At 38.0% G+C, this 13,286-nt stretch overlaps 1 protein-coding gene across 2 annotated transcripts in view; it reads left to right on the top strand.

Moving 5' to 3' along the window:
- LOC127935072 (exostosin-1b) overlaps positions 1 to 12,976 on the top strand; it is a 79,167-nt gene extending 66,191 nt beyond the window's left edge. For both annotated transcript variants that reach the window (XM_052532663.1, XM_052532662.1), the window contains 5 exons: positions 3,714 to 3,809; positions 8,587 to 8,676; positions 10,333 to 10,493; positions 11,557 to 11,728; positions 11,799 to 12,976. In XM_052532663.1, coding sequence (XP_052388623.1) covers positions 3,714 to 3,809; positions 8,587 to 8,676; positions 10,333 to 10,493; positions 11,557 to 11,728; positions 11,799 to 11,984 — 705 coding nt within the window. In that variant the 3' untranslated portion in view covers positions 11,985 to 12,976. The remainder of the gene's footprint in view (positions 1 to 3,713; positions 3,810 to 8,586; positions 8,677 to 10,332; positions 10,494 to 11,556; positions 11,729 to 11,798) is intronic.
- The last annotated feature ends 310 nt before the right edge of the window (positions 12,977 to 13,286 follow it).

Genomic DNA, 13,286 nt, shown 5'->3' with positions numbered 1-13,286 from the left:
AAACTAATCTAAACTGAAATGCTTAAAAGACATAAAAATCAATATCTATTATTCTTCTGGAAGAACACACAGTTCTTGAAATCTCCAAATGAATCGTGGTTAATCAGTTTAATATATAAATAATTTCACTTTCTGTTAATATAAAAAAAGTCTGAAAAGAAGAAGAAATAACTGAATTAAATTGACAGCCCTGCTATAATTCATACATATATATATATATATATATATATATATATATATATATATATATATATATATATATATATATATATATATATATATATATATAAACATCTGTATCAGAATCGGAGCTGACTGCTGTTTTTAACATGAACTAGTTACTTAGTTAACTTCTTGACTGCTCGAGGCTTCCCATTAGACTGTTTGATATCTGAACTTCAGGAAATGGTGAAATTGATGCAACTTGATCTGATGAGGACACAGAGCGATGTTGTTTTCCTCTTGAAGATGAGTGGATATCTCTCGATGTTAAAAGCCATTTGAAGCAGGATACTTTCAGTGCATCTGGACGACTCGTCTCTGCCGCCCCCTCGCTTTACACCCCTCTTAAACCTCAGCGACTTAACCAGAGCCCAGCAGCCCATGCGTTTCCATGGCTCCACATCCACTTCTGAAGTGTTTAGCACCCTTGGAACCAATACTTATTGATTCCTCTCTAAGGTGCAGGAGAGAGAGAGGGGGACTAGTGGGGGGAGGAGAATGAGGAGGAGAGGTGGGGAATTAAATGCAACGTGTCCCCACTGACTGCATGAAGCATGTTACACACACACAAGCTGGCGCTTTTCTCAGACTGTCTCCTCTCTTCTCGGTGGGAGGGCTTGGAAAGATTCGGCTGCTGAACGCTTGGCCTTTCTTTCTCTGGCGGAGCTTGAATTGAGCACGCTCTACTCCAGCTGAAGTGGAGGGATGGGAATAGCACAACACCCTTTAGCTACAACTCATCAGCTGGAGTCTTTTCACAGAGAAATGGAAAGGAAGCAGGGATATAAATAACCAAGGGGAGGTAGAGGAGAATGACGGCTGTCTTTTGAGCTCGTTCTAGCAGGCTAGGTAACCACCGCTGTGAGTTAGTACGCACGTACCCCCAAAACTGGGGGAAGTTGATAGTGAAACTGTCTGCATTTAAAGACATTGCAGAGCATGCCACAACTAATGACAGTTAAAAATACCCATTTAAAAAAGGCATATCAAAACTACTTACAGGATCCCTGCAGGTCCTTAAAAAGTTCTAAAATGTCTTAAATTTAATTGACTCAAAATTAAGGTCATAAAAAAGCTTAAATATCCTGAATGGTATAACAGAAGTCTTAATTATCATTTTAAGAGGTCTTAAATTGGCTTTTTTTGTGTATTGTAATTAAATGTGCAGTGCTGCATCGGTGCAGTTCAGTCAATGAATACTGCACATTGATGCAGAGTGATTTCTTATGATGCATGTTTTATCTCTGATTGTTTTCAGTGAGCAGCTGGAGTTTGTATAACATAGACATTTTGAAAATGGAGTCCAGATATATTTTGGGCTTGTTTGTTTAAAATGTAAATTTTTTACTGGTTACTATTAATTTAATACTAATTACTAATTAATTTAATTAAAATTTTAGTTTTTCTCTGGGCTGCCCCATAACAGGAAGGGAGGACTAAATCATTTATTATTATTTGATTTATTTAATCAAAGGTGGGGGGCGGCGGGGTAGGCCTCATGGTGTGTGTTGTAGCTCATTATATGTTGATATTGTTGGTGTTTATTCAGGAGTAATTTTAATAGTGTGGTGTGTTAAATGTGAGACGATGTACATCTTGATCCAAGACAATTTTTGATGAAATTCCAACAGTAAATCTGAAATAAAAAAAATACATTTAACACATTCAAGATATGTAGATTTGAATGGTATCTGCACAATAATATTATTTTTCCCTTTTATCATTTCAGCAAAATCCAACATCGGTCAACCTCCAATTTCTATGTATTGACGTACTGGTATTCAAATGTACGGATGTACTCAAATTTCAAATAAAATGTGTATTTTTAAGCTTGCAGTTTAAAAACATGTTTTGCTTAATATAATACATATATTTTACCCTAGCCTGTTTAATTAAGTAAAAGTGATTTTAATTAACAGTATATGGGTATTTCTGGACATACATTATTAATTAAGGTAAAAAGTTTATTCAAATCGAGCAGTCTGTGAATTAAACGACTAGTCAAGTAAACTGGACACCTGGAATAAATTAGGCTTGCTTTGAGTTCAATACATTTCTTAGTGGTGATAACATACATTTTTTGAAGACTAAATTGGTTATCTAAGCTAACATTTGTATGATTCTCCATGAACGCAGTTTATATTATCAAAAAGTCCAACCTTCATGCTTAGTTTTGTTTCTAAGAGTTGAAGCGGTTTAATTGCGTCTCTGATCTGATTCTAGATTGTAGAATACTTGGAGGCCTCCTGATCCTCCTGCATGTAATATCATTAGACAGTCAAGCTTTCATTTATTGTTCTGCTCCGTGGTTTGAGTCTGAATGACTCTGCGATTAGGAGTTAATGAAATGAAAGATGCGGTTAAGTAAAAGGCTTGATAGTTGTTTATATCACCAGCGCATTAAAACAGGATTTTAAAATCAGTGCATTAATATAGTACTAATAATGTAATAATGATTCTCATCGAGCCTGCATCATGTCCCGATGCCATTGCCAATGGATTTATGAACAACAAAAAGTGCCCTGAAAACTCAAATGTATGTAAAAAAAATATATATATGTAAATATTTTCTATTTAAATATTTTCTAGAAATACATTTTTAAAAATTCCTATTTAGGTATTATCATTAATATTATTATTTATTTTTTGTTATTAGGGAAAGTTAAACCTGATCAGCAAACCTAAGTCTTTACCCAATTTAACTTTCATGCCTTTATTGCTTTTCTGTCGGCTTATTCGGTGTGTGCATATTCTCATTTATATGCATTTGTTTTTCTTGTGGGTTTTTAAAACTTTCTTATAGTCTATCAGTGTTTTGTTGTGCATGTAAATGTGCCTCAAAGTGTGATTTCAAATACTGGAGTGCTCTTAATGAGTTATTTAACCCCGCTCTGTGAACTGACTGACTTCTAAATCACAGACACTCTCTGAGAGGAAGAGCCCCTCTTAAAATGATCCGCATGAAACATTTATGAGTGCTAACATAAAACCAGAGCCAGTCACTTCAGCCGGAGGTGTAATCACTCAAGACACTTGAAAGTGACAAAACCAAATGAATATTACAAAAAAAATAAATAACTCACGGCTATGACAAGCTGTAAACTGAAACTGACATTGCATCCCAAACTTGCGACATTCCGGGCTAATGCTGAAACCAGATAGACAATTACAAAAACCCTCACAGAGTGAAAGCCCTGAGACGTTTCAATGTGGCATGTTCGGCATTCACTGCATACATTTTACTGCCACATGCTCTGTTTAAGTGTGGCTTTTTAATGAAGTATGACTGTGTATGAAAGTATGGAATACAGTATATTATGGTTTGTATAATTTATTTTCTTTGGAAAGAAACAAGCGACTGGCGACTGGATCTGAATTTAGTCTTCTGACCCGAGGCCTCAGTAAAAGAAATGTACTGTAATTCAAAAGAATGCATAGTTTTGAAAATTGCTTTGTGTTTCTGATCTCTCTTTCTTTCTGTTTTTTCTCAGATAATTGTATTGTGGAATTGTGACAAGCCTTTACCTGCCAAGCATCGGTGGCCGGCCACCTCCGTTCCCGTTATTGTAATTGAAGGAGAGAACAAGGTGATATATGGTTTCTTTGAGATTTCAATAAGGTTTCCCAAGTTGTTTTGGCAAATTACATTATGATAGTATTGGATGTGTCTCAAAGTCTAAAAATAAATGCATGCAACTTTGTGAATTCTGGTTTTAATGTATACACTCCAGTTCCAAAGGTTGGAGATTTAAAAAAAAATATATGTATATATTATAATTTTATTCATAGAGGCACCTTAAATTTATTAAAAGTAACAGGCAATACTTATATAGTGATACAAAAAAAACTTTTTCTAATAAAAGCTGTTCTTGTGAACTTTCTGTTCATCAAAGTATTATATAACATGTATCTCAGATGCCACCAAAATATAATGCATCAACATTTTCATTTACATTGTCATTTAACAGATGTTTTTATCCAGAGCGACTTACGAATGAGGACAATAGAAGCAATTAAAACCAGCAAAAGTGCAATAATATGAAAGCACTGTGACAAGTCTCTGTTAGCCTAACGCAGTACACGTAGCATACACGTTATAATAAATATAAAGAAAACAAGATAAGATAAGAACAAGATAGAATAGAAAAAGAATAGAAAATGCTAGTGTTAGTGGCCTTTTCTTTAAAGAAAACTAGTAAAAATAGAAATAAAAGAGAGTGTAAATGTTAGAGGGTCAATGGTTCCTCCAGGAGGGAACAGTTAATGTAAAAGTTGCATGCATATTAACATACTGGCTGTTTTTACTTATAAATCACATATTCTGCATCACCATATTCATCCCTAATCCTATCCCATACCTAAAGTTAACAACTACCTTACTAACTGTTAATAAGCTGCAAATTAGGAGTTTACTGAGGCAAATGTAGTTATTGTTTGTTAATGACAAGAATTGGATTCAGCGTTACTGGATCATGTGGCACTGAAGACTGGCGTAATGGCTGCTGAAATGAGATTGTAAAATAGAAAAATGGTGATTTTTAATTTTTACTAGTGTTTGACAGTATTCATGTATTTTTGATTGAATAAATGCAGCCTTGGTGAGCATAAGAAAATTCTTTCTTGAAAATAAATGGTAGTGTATGTGTGATGTTTTTCATTGGTAATGAAGGTTATTGCCCTGATAAAGTATTGTGACTATATTTATATGTATTGGAGTTAAAATATTAGTGACACAACACAGCATCCTGTACTTTCATAGTTGCTCATAGGGTTTGTTTGGATGTTTCTGTGGAACAGAGAGGGACTGTGAGTGTGAGTGTTGTTTCCCAGTGTTTGGAGCGGAGAGGGATTCGTTTTCCTCTGGTTCAGGGAAGAGAGCAGTGAAGTAGTGCCAGGCAGCCTGTGGTTTGAAGGCTTGTGGCTGTCTTGTTTACTGAGTGGTGTGTGTGTGTGTGTGTGTGTGTGTGCTAGCTGACAGCTCTTTTAAACCATGATTGACAGCCTGGTCCCATGCCTCACTGAAGTGTTGCTTTGGACATTTTCCTTATTAATTAAAAACTCCCATTTCTACAGTATTTGAGATCCTACAGAGAATACTGTGCCTTTCAGACTCACTTCCTGTGATACAGCTGTGCTGCACTGGATTACATTAAGGACTGCATGAAACAACATGAATGACTTATTGAGAATTGCTTTAATTTTGTTGAAGCGTAATATTCCAAGGAAAATTATATAAGGCTGGACTTGATTTTAGCCACTGGGATTTGATTGGATAGTGAAAAACAATTGTGTAATTTTGTGAATATTACATTTTCCAGTCCAAGCAAGCTGACTTACATCAACGGGAAAGTTAGTCCAAGGCAGAGAATATTTTAACAAAAGATACATTTTTGAAATGTTTTTATCCTTTTAAAAATAAATAAATAACTAAAATTATATATATATAGAAAATGGAATCTAGTTGAAACATGACTCAACTCAGTTTTCAAACTTGATTCTGAGGTACGGCTCTATGGCGTCTGTGGATTTGAAGGAGAGCGATCTGAGACTTCCAGCGTTAGATTTAATCCTGACTTCACAGGGCCATCGCTCACCTGCACATTCCTCATCTTTCACCTTCATATTGTGGTTGTGGCTTTCTCGAAGTGCAGATTGTATGTGGAGTGTTCCCTGCGGGCACTGCTGGCAGACTGCTTGCGTGTCTCAGGGGGATTTACAATGGGAAGCACGTGTGAATTATTTCCTGTTTAGTTGTGCTTTTAGACACAGTCTTCTTTTGGGGTATTCATGACTCAGTTTGCCACTTCCTGACAGACATGGGGACTTGTGACTTGGTGACTAGGACTCGAGTCGACTCGAGTCGCTATTTTTAGGACTTGAGACTTGACTCGGACTTGGAAGTTAAAGACTCGGGACTTGACTTGACTTGAGACACGATGACTTGAATGACTTGAGTGTTAATCACATCATGTTTTCAGTTTGATTATAAAATATATAAATTATTTTTTTTAAATAAAGTTGATTACTCAGCTGGAGCGCAGGCTGAGAATAGCGTCGTGACTGGATCAGGACACTATCATCAGTCATGCCCTCTCTACCTTACACACACCACGCCCACTTAAATCAGATATCACATCACATCAACATGTCAGCCTGAGAGGTACCGAGGGTCATCGATTTGTCTTCAATAGTTCGCGCCTAAAAACGCGTGGAAAACGCTAGTCGCGCCACTTTCTCCTTGTTTCCAAAGCGCTCGGACAGAAGTGCTCCTGGGGCGTCTGTCGTTGCTAAGCATCCATGACACGCTCTCTCTCAATGAAGACGTAGAAATTTCAGCAAAGGATAAATGGATTTGCAGCACTAAAAATCGCTCGCAGTAGCTCTGCTACTAAATTCATTTCAAAATGGCAATCCATATACAGCTATGAACAGCTGTTCCTTCATCTTAGCTGAGCTTTCAACCTTGATACGGGAAAGGATGAAGCTTGGTTAGTTATTGTCACATGACCTGCGGTGCGCTTGCGGCATTCTGAAAAGTTTAGATGTTTTTAACTCGATGCGGTGCGACGCGCACGTGAGCGCGTTGCTTCCATTATGAGCGCGCATAACGCGCGCCTACATTGGAAATAACGAATTTGCGCGCAAAAGACGTGATGTGAACGGCCCCTAATGATCCGCTAGCAGGCCGTCAAAAAAACGCATTCCAGGGGCGGCGCTAGGGCTGGGCTAAGGGGGCATAAGCCCTGAATATTTTGTTACCTTGTCTTTCTCATAGAGCAAAACAATTAATCAGAAAAACAAATGTAGCTGCCGCGATTATCCAATCACGAGAAGTGCATATTATATATATATATATATATATATATATATATATATATATATATATATATATATATATATATACATACAGTACAGAATATAAATATGACGTATTTTCAGTTGTTTCATACTTTTTTGCTATGTACAGTACAGACCAAAAATTTTGACACACCTTCTCATTCAAAGAGTTTTCTTTATTTTCATGACTATGAAAATTGTAGAGTCACACTGAAGGCATCGAGGGCTATATGACCAAGAAGGAGAGTGATGGGGTGCTGCGTCAGATGAGCTGGCCTCCACAGTCACCGGACCTGAACCCAATCGAGATGGTTTAGGGGTGAGCTGGACCGCAGACTGAAGGGAAAAGGGCCAACAAGTGCTAAGCATCTCTCGGGGACTCCTTCAAGACTGTTGGAAGACCATTTCAGGAGACTACCTCTTGAAGCTCATCAAGAGACTGTCAAGAGTGTGCAAAGCAGTAATCAAAACAAAAAGTGGCTACTATTACATATTTCGGTTGTTTCACACTTTTTTGTTATGTATATAATTCCATATATAATTCCACATGTGTTAATTCATAGTTTTGATGCCTTCAGTGTGAATCTACAATTTTCATAGTCATGAAAATAAAACTCTTTGAATGAGAAGGTGTGTCCAAACTTTTGGTCTGTACTGTACATAACAAAAAAAGTATGAAACAACTGAAAATACGTCATATTTATATTCTATACTCTGAGAGAGAGAGAGAGAGAGAGAGGGGAGAAATGTAACAGTTTAATGTTGTATGTAAACTGTTTGAGAGAGAGAGAGAGAGGTGTTCAGAGAGGAGTCTGTTGGATGTTTAGTTTTATGGACTCAATGTTGAAAATGTAAAACATTTCAAACACTGTTAGCAGAAGTGAAAAATAAATAATTTTAGTAAGTTACAATTTTGTTTGATTCCATGATGTATTTTACTGAACATGAGTATTTACAATGCAAATCCAAATTATTTTAATTTACTGACAGTTACTTATATCTTGTCTTTTAACTTTATTAAGATCAGATTCTGCAGGTAAAATAACAATATTAAGGTGACTTGACTTGGACTTGACTTGACATAGCTTGTGACTTGACTTGCCCAAGAAAAAAATACTTGGGACTTACTTGAGACTTGAAGGTTAAGACTTGAGACTTACTTGAGACTTGCACATGTGTGACTTGGTCCCATCTCTGCTTCCTGATACTGTTTTGACGTTTAGTGCTATTGGGGCTTTATTTGTCCATATGTGTTTTGACAGAAGTTCAATGAAATGTTTGCATGTGTGTCCATGTTTCTGAAGCACTGTGAGGGGTTGTGTATGGGTGGCCGGTTGTTGTATGCATCTGTGACAGGAATTCAATCTGTGTATTGTTTTGTACATTCCACATCAGCCACACATGCACAATAGTAACCAAATATTTAGAGTTTAATCCAAACAGAGAAAAATATGAAGAGAGGCATACACGCTTTGTCTGAAGTATTAAGAGAAAATCTGACTGTACATATTCACTTTGTCTCTGTAGGTCATGAGCAGTCGGTTTCAGCCCTATGACAGTATCATCAGCGATGCAGTGTTAAGTCTGGATGAGGACACGGTGTTGTCGACCACTGAGGTATGGACTCTCTCTCTGACTCACACATCAGCAGTGATGACGGTGACTGCCCTCCTGAGCTCTGTTAGCCTGCTGAAGACTGCGCTTCCTCCTGCAAAGTTTCTTTTTGCATTTTCTATCACCATTCATGGCTGTAAATGTCATCTTTCATTTTTGCCGTTTTCTGGGGTCTTCCACTTTTAGCTTGGTCTAAGCGATTTTAAAGACACATTTAATGCAGTTATAGCTATGATGTTAATTTAAAAAGATTTGATTTGGAACCATCAAAGCTGATTGAAATGTCATCTGTAAACGTGTGTTTAGATTGAAACTGATTAGTCCCTTTTATGGGAAAGGTTTATCAGGGTTTGTTTTTTGATGTTTTTCTCATTAATTAAACAAACCAAGATGTTACATTGAATGAAATTGATTTATTTTAATCATGTACATTTAATTAACATAGTTAACATCAAAACTCAACAAGTTTAATGACATTGAGTAAAACACCAATCATCAGTGATGGACATATGTACTTTAAATCCATAAAATAGTACTCATGTTATTTATTGAATTATTACAGATCTACATTACATATTATATTTAAGTGTGTGTGTGTGTGTGTATTATATATATTTGCTGTCTTGGGGTCATTTACATTTAGCTACAGTACAGTAGCCAGACTACCCTGAAAGGTTCAGACAGATGAAAAAGATTTTGGTGGAAGATAACTTGAATAACAACATAAGCGTGCCTCAGGGAACAAGACTGCTCTTTCCCCAGACTTATATTGAAAATTGCATCCATTGCAGCTAACAATAGGCTAGATGTTAGATCCATAACCCTTTAGCTCCTTAAAGTGAAAGACACCTTATCGTTTGAGCAGGGTTGTGATCCCTCCCTCCTCACTCAGCCGCTCTCGGCTTAAATCCCCAACCTTTCAGCTGGCAGTGCAGATTTGGCTTCCACCCCCCATAATCAGCTCAGCATGGCCTCTTCAGCCCTCGGTTCCTCCCTCTCTCAGCTTCTTTCAGTCCCCTACATTATGCACTGTACGCCAGTGAGAAATGGCCATCCCTTATCAGAGGCAGCAGAGTCGGTGTGAGCACACACAGCTGATGTCAACCTCCTAGACCTGTCTTCCCACCTGTGTCTTGGTTTTTTTCTTCCTGAAATGGATATCTTTAATCATGTGTTATCTTGACCACACTGCAGAGAAACTCCAATTACTCTTTCTTTCTTGAACTCTCCCTCCCATAAAAACCCATTTGTGTAGCTGGAGACTTGGGCATCACATGTGAGGCGGATGTACTGCTGGTGGGGTTACGCCAAGGTTTCACTGTATATAGTTAGTCTGTGTGGGTGTGTGTGTGTGTGTGTTGTTCAATTCACTGCTGACTTGAGATCCAGCTGAGGCTCCGCCACTGACACTTTTGATATGTTTCAGTAATTATTTGTTTAAATGCTTTGATCTTTGAAAAAGGAGGGCATCTTCTCAGCCTGCAGCTTTGAAAGTGTGTTTTTATGTGTGTGTGTGTGGTTGTGTGTGTCGTTGTGTCTGGATTTTGTCATGAGAGAGCCTTCATGCCACCATCCTCGATTCTTTATTCCTTGTTTTTAACTCTTTATAGCACTGGTTTGGCGAGTAACTTCTAACTTGAGATCAACGTTGCCTTGCAGGTGGACTTTGCCTTCACAGTGTGGCAGAGTTTCCCTGAGAGAATTGTGGGATATCCTGCCCGCAGTCATTTCTGGGACAATAATAAGGAGCGCTGGGGTTACACCTCTAAATGGACCAATGACTATTCCATGGTTCTCACCGGAGCTGCCATTTACCACAGGTACTGCATCTGGAAACAGCTGCTTCACTGGGAAGAAATGAGGGCAGTGCCTTCCTGTTACATTCTAATTGCGCATGTGTATTTCTACTGCATAAGGGTGAATATACACCGCCATTCAATGGTTTGGGTTCATTTTTTGCCAGAAAAGTAAACTTATTCAGTAATGATGCATTAAATTGATCGAAAGGGAAAGACTTTATTTCAAATAAATGCTGTACTTTTGAAACGTATATTCATTCAAGAATTCATACAAGAATACGTGTTTTCTATTCTCAACATTGATAAGAAATGTAGAATGATTTCTGAAAGATCATGTGACTCTACATGTTAGATCATGTGATAGGTCGAGTAAATGCTTATTGAAATTCATTAAATAATTCATACTCGAGTGATATGCTGGTTATGTCCAAAATTAAAAGCAGTGACATCACAAATGTACATAATTGTAGACTTCTCAAAATGTTACCATTGCGATAATTAAACCAGGCGGATTTTTGTAAATATGAATATGATTATATGAATCCACAGATTAAGCAATCATAATCTTAAACAGGAAGTTGTCCAAATATAAGGATCTTTTTCTATCATGGTAACACCACAGACGTGAGAATGAGGACATGATTTTTCTTAAAATACCACAGCAGTATTTATATGAAATAATTTTCATGGCAATATAATTATTTTATTATGTAATTGTATTTACTTTAACATGCATAATATAAATTTTAAATAAAGATTATTATTTTTGTAAAGTTGCCACCACAAATGTGGAATCGTTCAGTTGTTTCAGAAAAAAATGATGTGCAGTTTCCACAGTGAGCTAGAAATTTGCGGCAAGGACACATTTATAGGACAAGCAGGCATTAAATTTATATCTAAGGAAAGCTGTATTGGAAAAAAATAAGTCTATTAATTAAAAGTCTGATTTTGGGTTTTTTGCAGTTAACGAAAAACAAATCAATATCGCTTATCCAGTCCAACACTGAGCGTTTGAATTTATGATTTGGTTGTCTCAACCTGTCCTTGACAACTTCCATGCCCTCCATTCTGTCCTTTTCTCCAGATATTACCACTTCCTGTATTCCCACTTCCTGCCAAGTAGCCTGAAGAGCATGGTGGACCAGCTGGCCAACTGTGAGGACATCCTCATGAACTTCCTAGTGTCTGCTGTCACCAAGCTGCCGCCCATAAAGGTCACACAAAAAAAGCAGTACAAGGAGACCATGATGGGTCAGGTAAGTGTAGATAATTAAACCTACATGAGCTTGAGCAAACCATCCAACACTGTACATCTGTTCCTCTTAGTCATCTCGAGCCTCGCGTTGGGCGGACCCGGACCACTTTGCCCAGCGCCAGACCTGCATGAACAAGTTCGCCAGCTGGTTTGGCGGCATGCCACTGGTCCACTCCCAAATGAGACTGGACCCCGTTCTGTTTAAGGACCAGGTCTCCATCCTCCGTAAGAAATACAGGGAGATCGAGCGGCTCTGACCAGACTGGCGCCCCTTGACGGACATTCAACAAGGGGCTGCGATAGACACAAGCAAAGGACAAGGCCAGCAGGATGTGACGGCCTCTGTGGACCTTCAGACACACGTGACACACTTTTAACTCTTCGGAAGATTTAGTTTTGTTTCAAGGTTGGTAACAAATCACACAGAAAAACTTGTCTTTCCCAGCACATGAGCGAGTTGTTGGACGACAGGAGGGATGCGTCATCGTGTTAGCACTTCTTCACCCCACCACATCTAGATCCATCCATCCATCCTCCTGCCTCGGATGTCAGAATCACTTTTTTCAGAATCAGTTCACTCCAAGGTCTTGAGCCATGATTGTGTATGATTAAGCCTATGGTTTTATTTCCAAGTTTGAGGTGTTAGGGTTTTTTTTTTCCTTTTCAAAAGGCTTCATAATCATTTCGTTTCAGTGGAAGTAATTTAAGGCTGTGATGTAGACGGTGCAGGTGAAAAGTTCACCGACGCAGAAATATAGCATTGTGCCAAAAAGGGCCATAACATTACATTCGAAACGGCGGTCCCTCTTATTAGTGGCATAAAAACCATTTAAAAACCCTGCAGTATTTTATTTCTTATTTTCAAAAATGGTGCCAAGACTAATGATTTGCCTTAAGTGGCTTGTCAAACCCTCCCTACCTAATTAATTCATACAAATCCAACTTAAATTGTATAAAGAAATTCATTAGAAATCCCTAAATCCTCATGTTATTAAACAGCCTGGCTGAAAAAAAAATAGTTTGTCATAGTCGAGAGAAAAATTAGCATGGAAACAAAGGCAGAGCTTACAGTGCAGAAACACCATCTGTTTAGGTGAGAAAACTTTGGTAGACATCAGCGCGTGACAGGTTGCATCGTAAGGACTTATGGCTGTAATTTAAGTGAGACGTCTCTCACCTCCTCTATCTTCCCTGTCCCTGTGAAAAATGTGCTGTCCGTCAAAGTTCAATAAACACTGCCTCAACTCTCCCTTTCGGCCTCCTATTTTAAATGCGACTCCTTCGCATATAAAACTCACTGAGCCACAAATGGACACCTGGCAAATTTATGTACCCTAGAAAGTGGCAAGTATGCTTCTATTAGATCAAAATGTACATCCATTCTTGTTGATTTCATATCAAGGGAACGGCTCTCAAGACCTCGGGTTTTTCACTGTTTTCCAGAGTCAGGTACTTGAATGTCTGATGACTTGAAGGAGTGCCGTGCTTCAGTGGCCTTTTGTGAAGGTGACTGGACTTAAAATGTGCCAGCTGTGAGCCAAAGCCTTTTTTTCTCTCTT

Source organism: Carassius gibelio, chromosome A19 (genome assembly GCF_023724105.1).
Source record: "Carassius gibelio isolate Cgi1373 ecotype wild population from Czech Republic chromosome A19, carGib1.2-hapl.c, whole genome shotgun sequence".
Classification (NCBI taxonomy): Eukaryota; Metazoa; Chordata; class Actinopteri; order Cypriniformes; family Cyprinidae; genus Carassius; species Carassius gibelio.
This window is presented reverse-complemented; position numbering and strand designations above follow the sequence as displayed.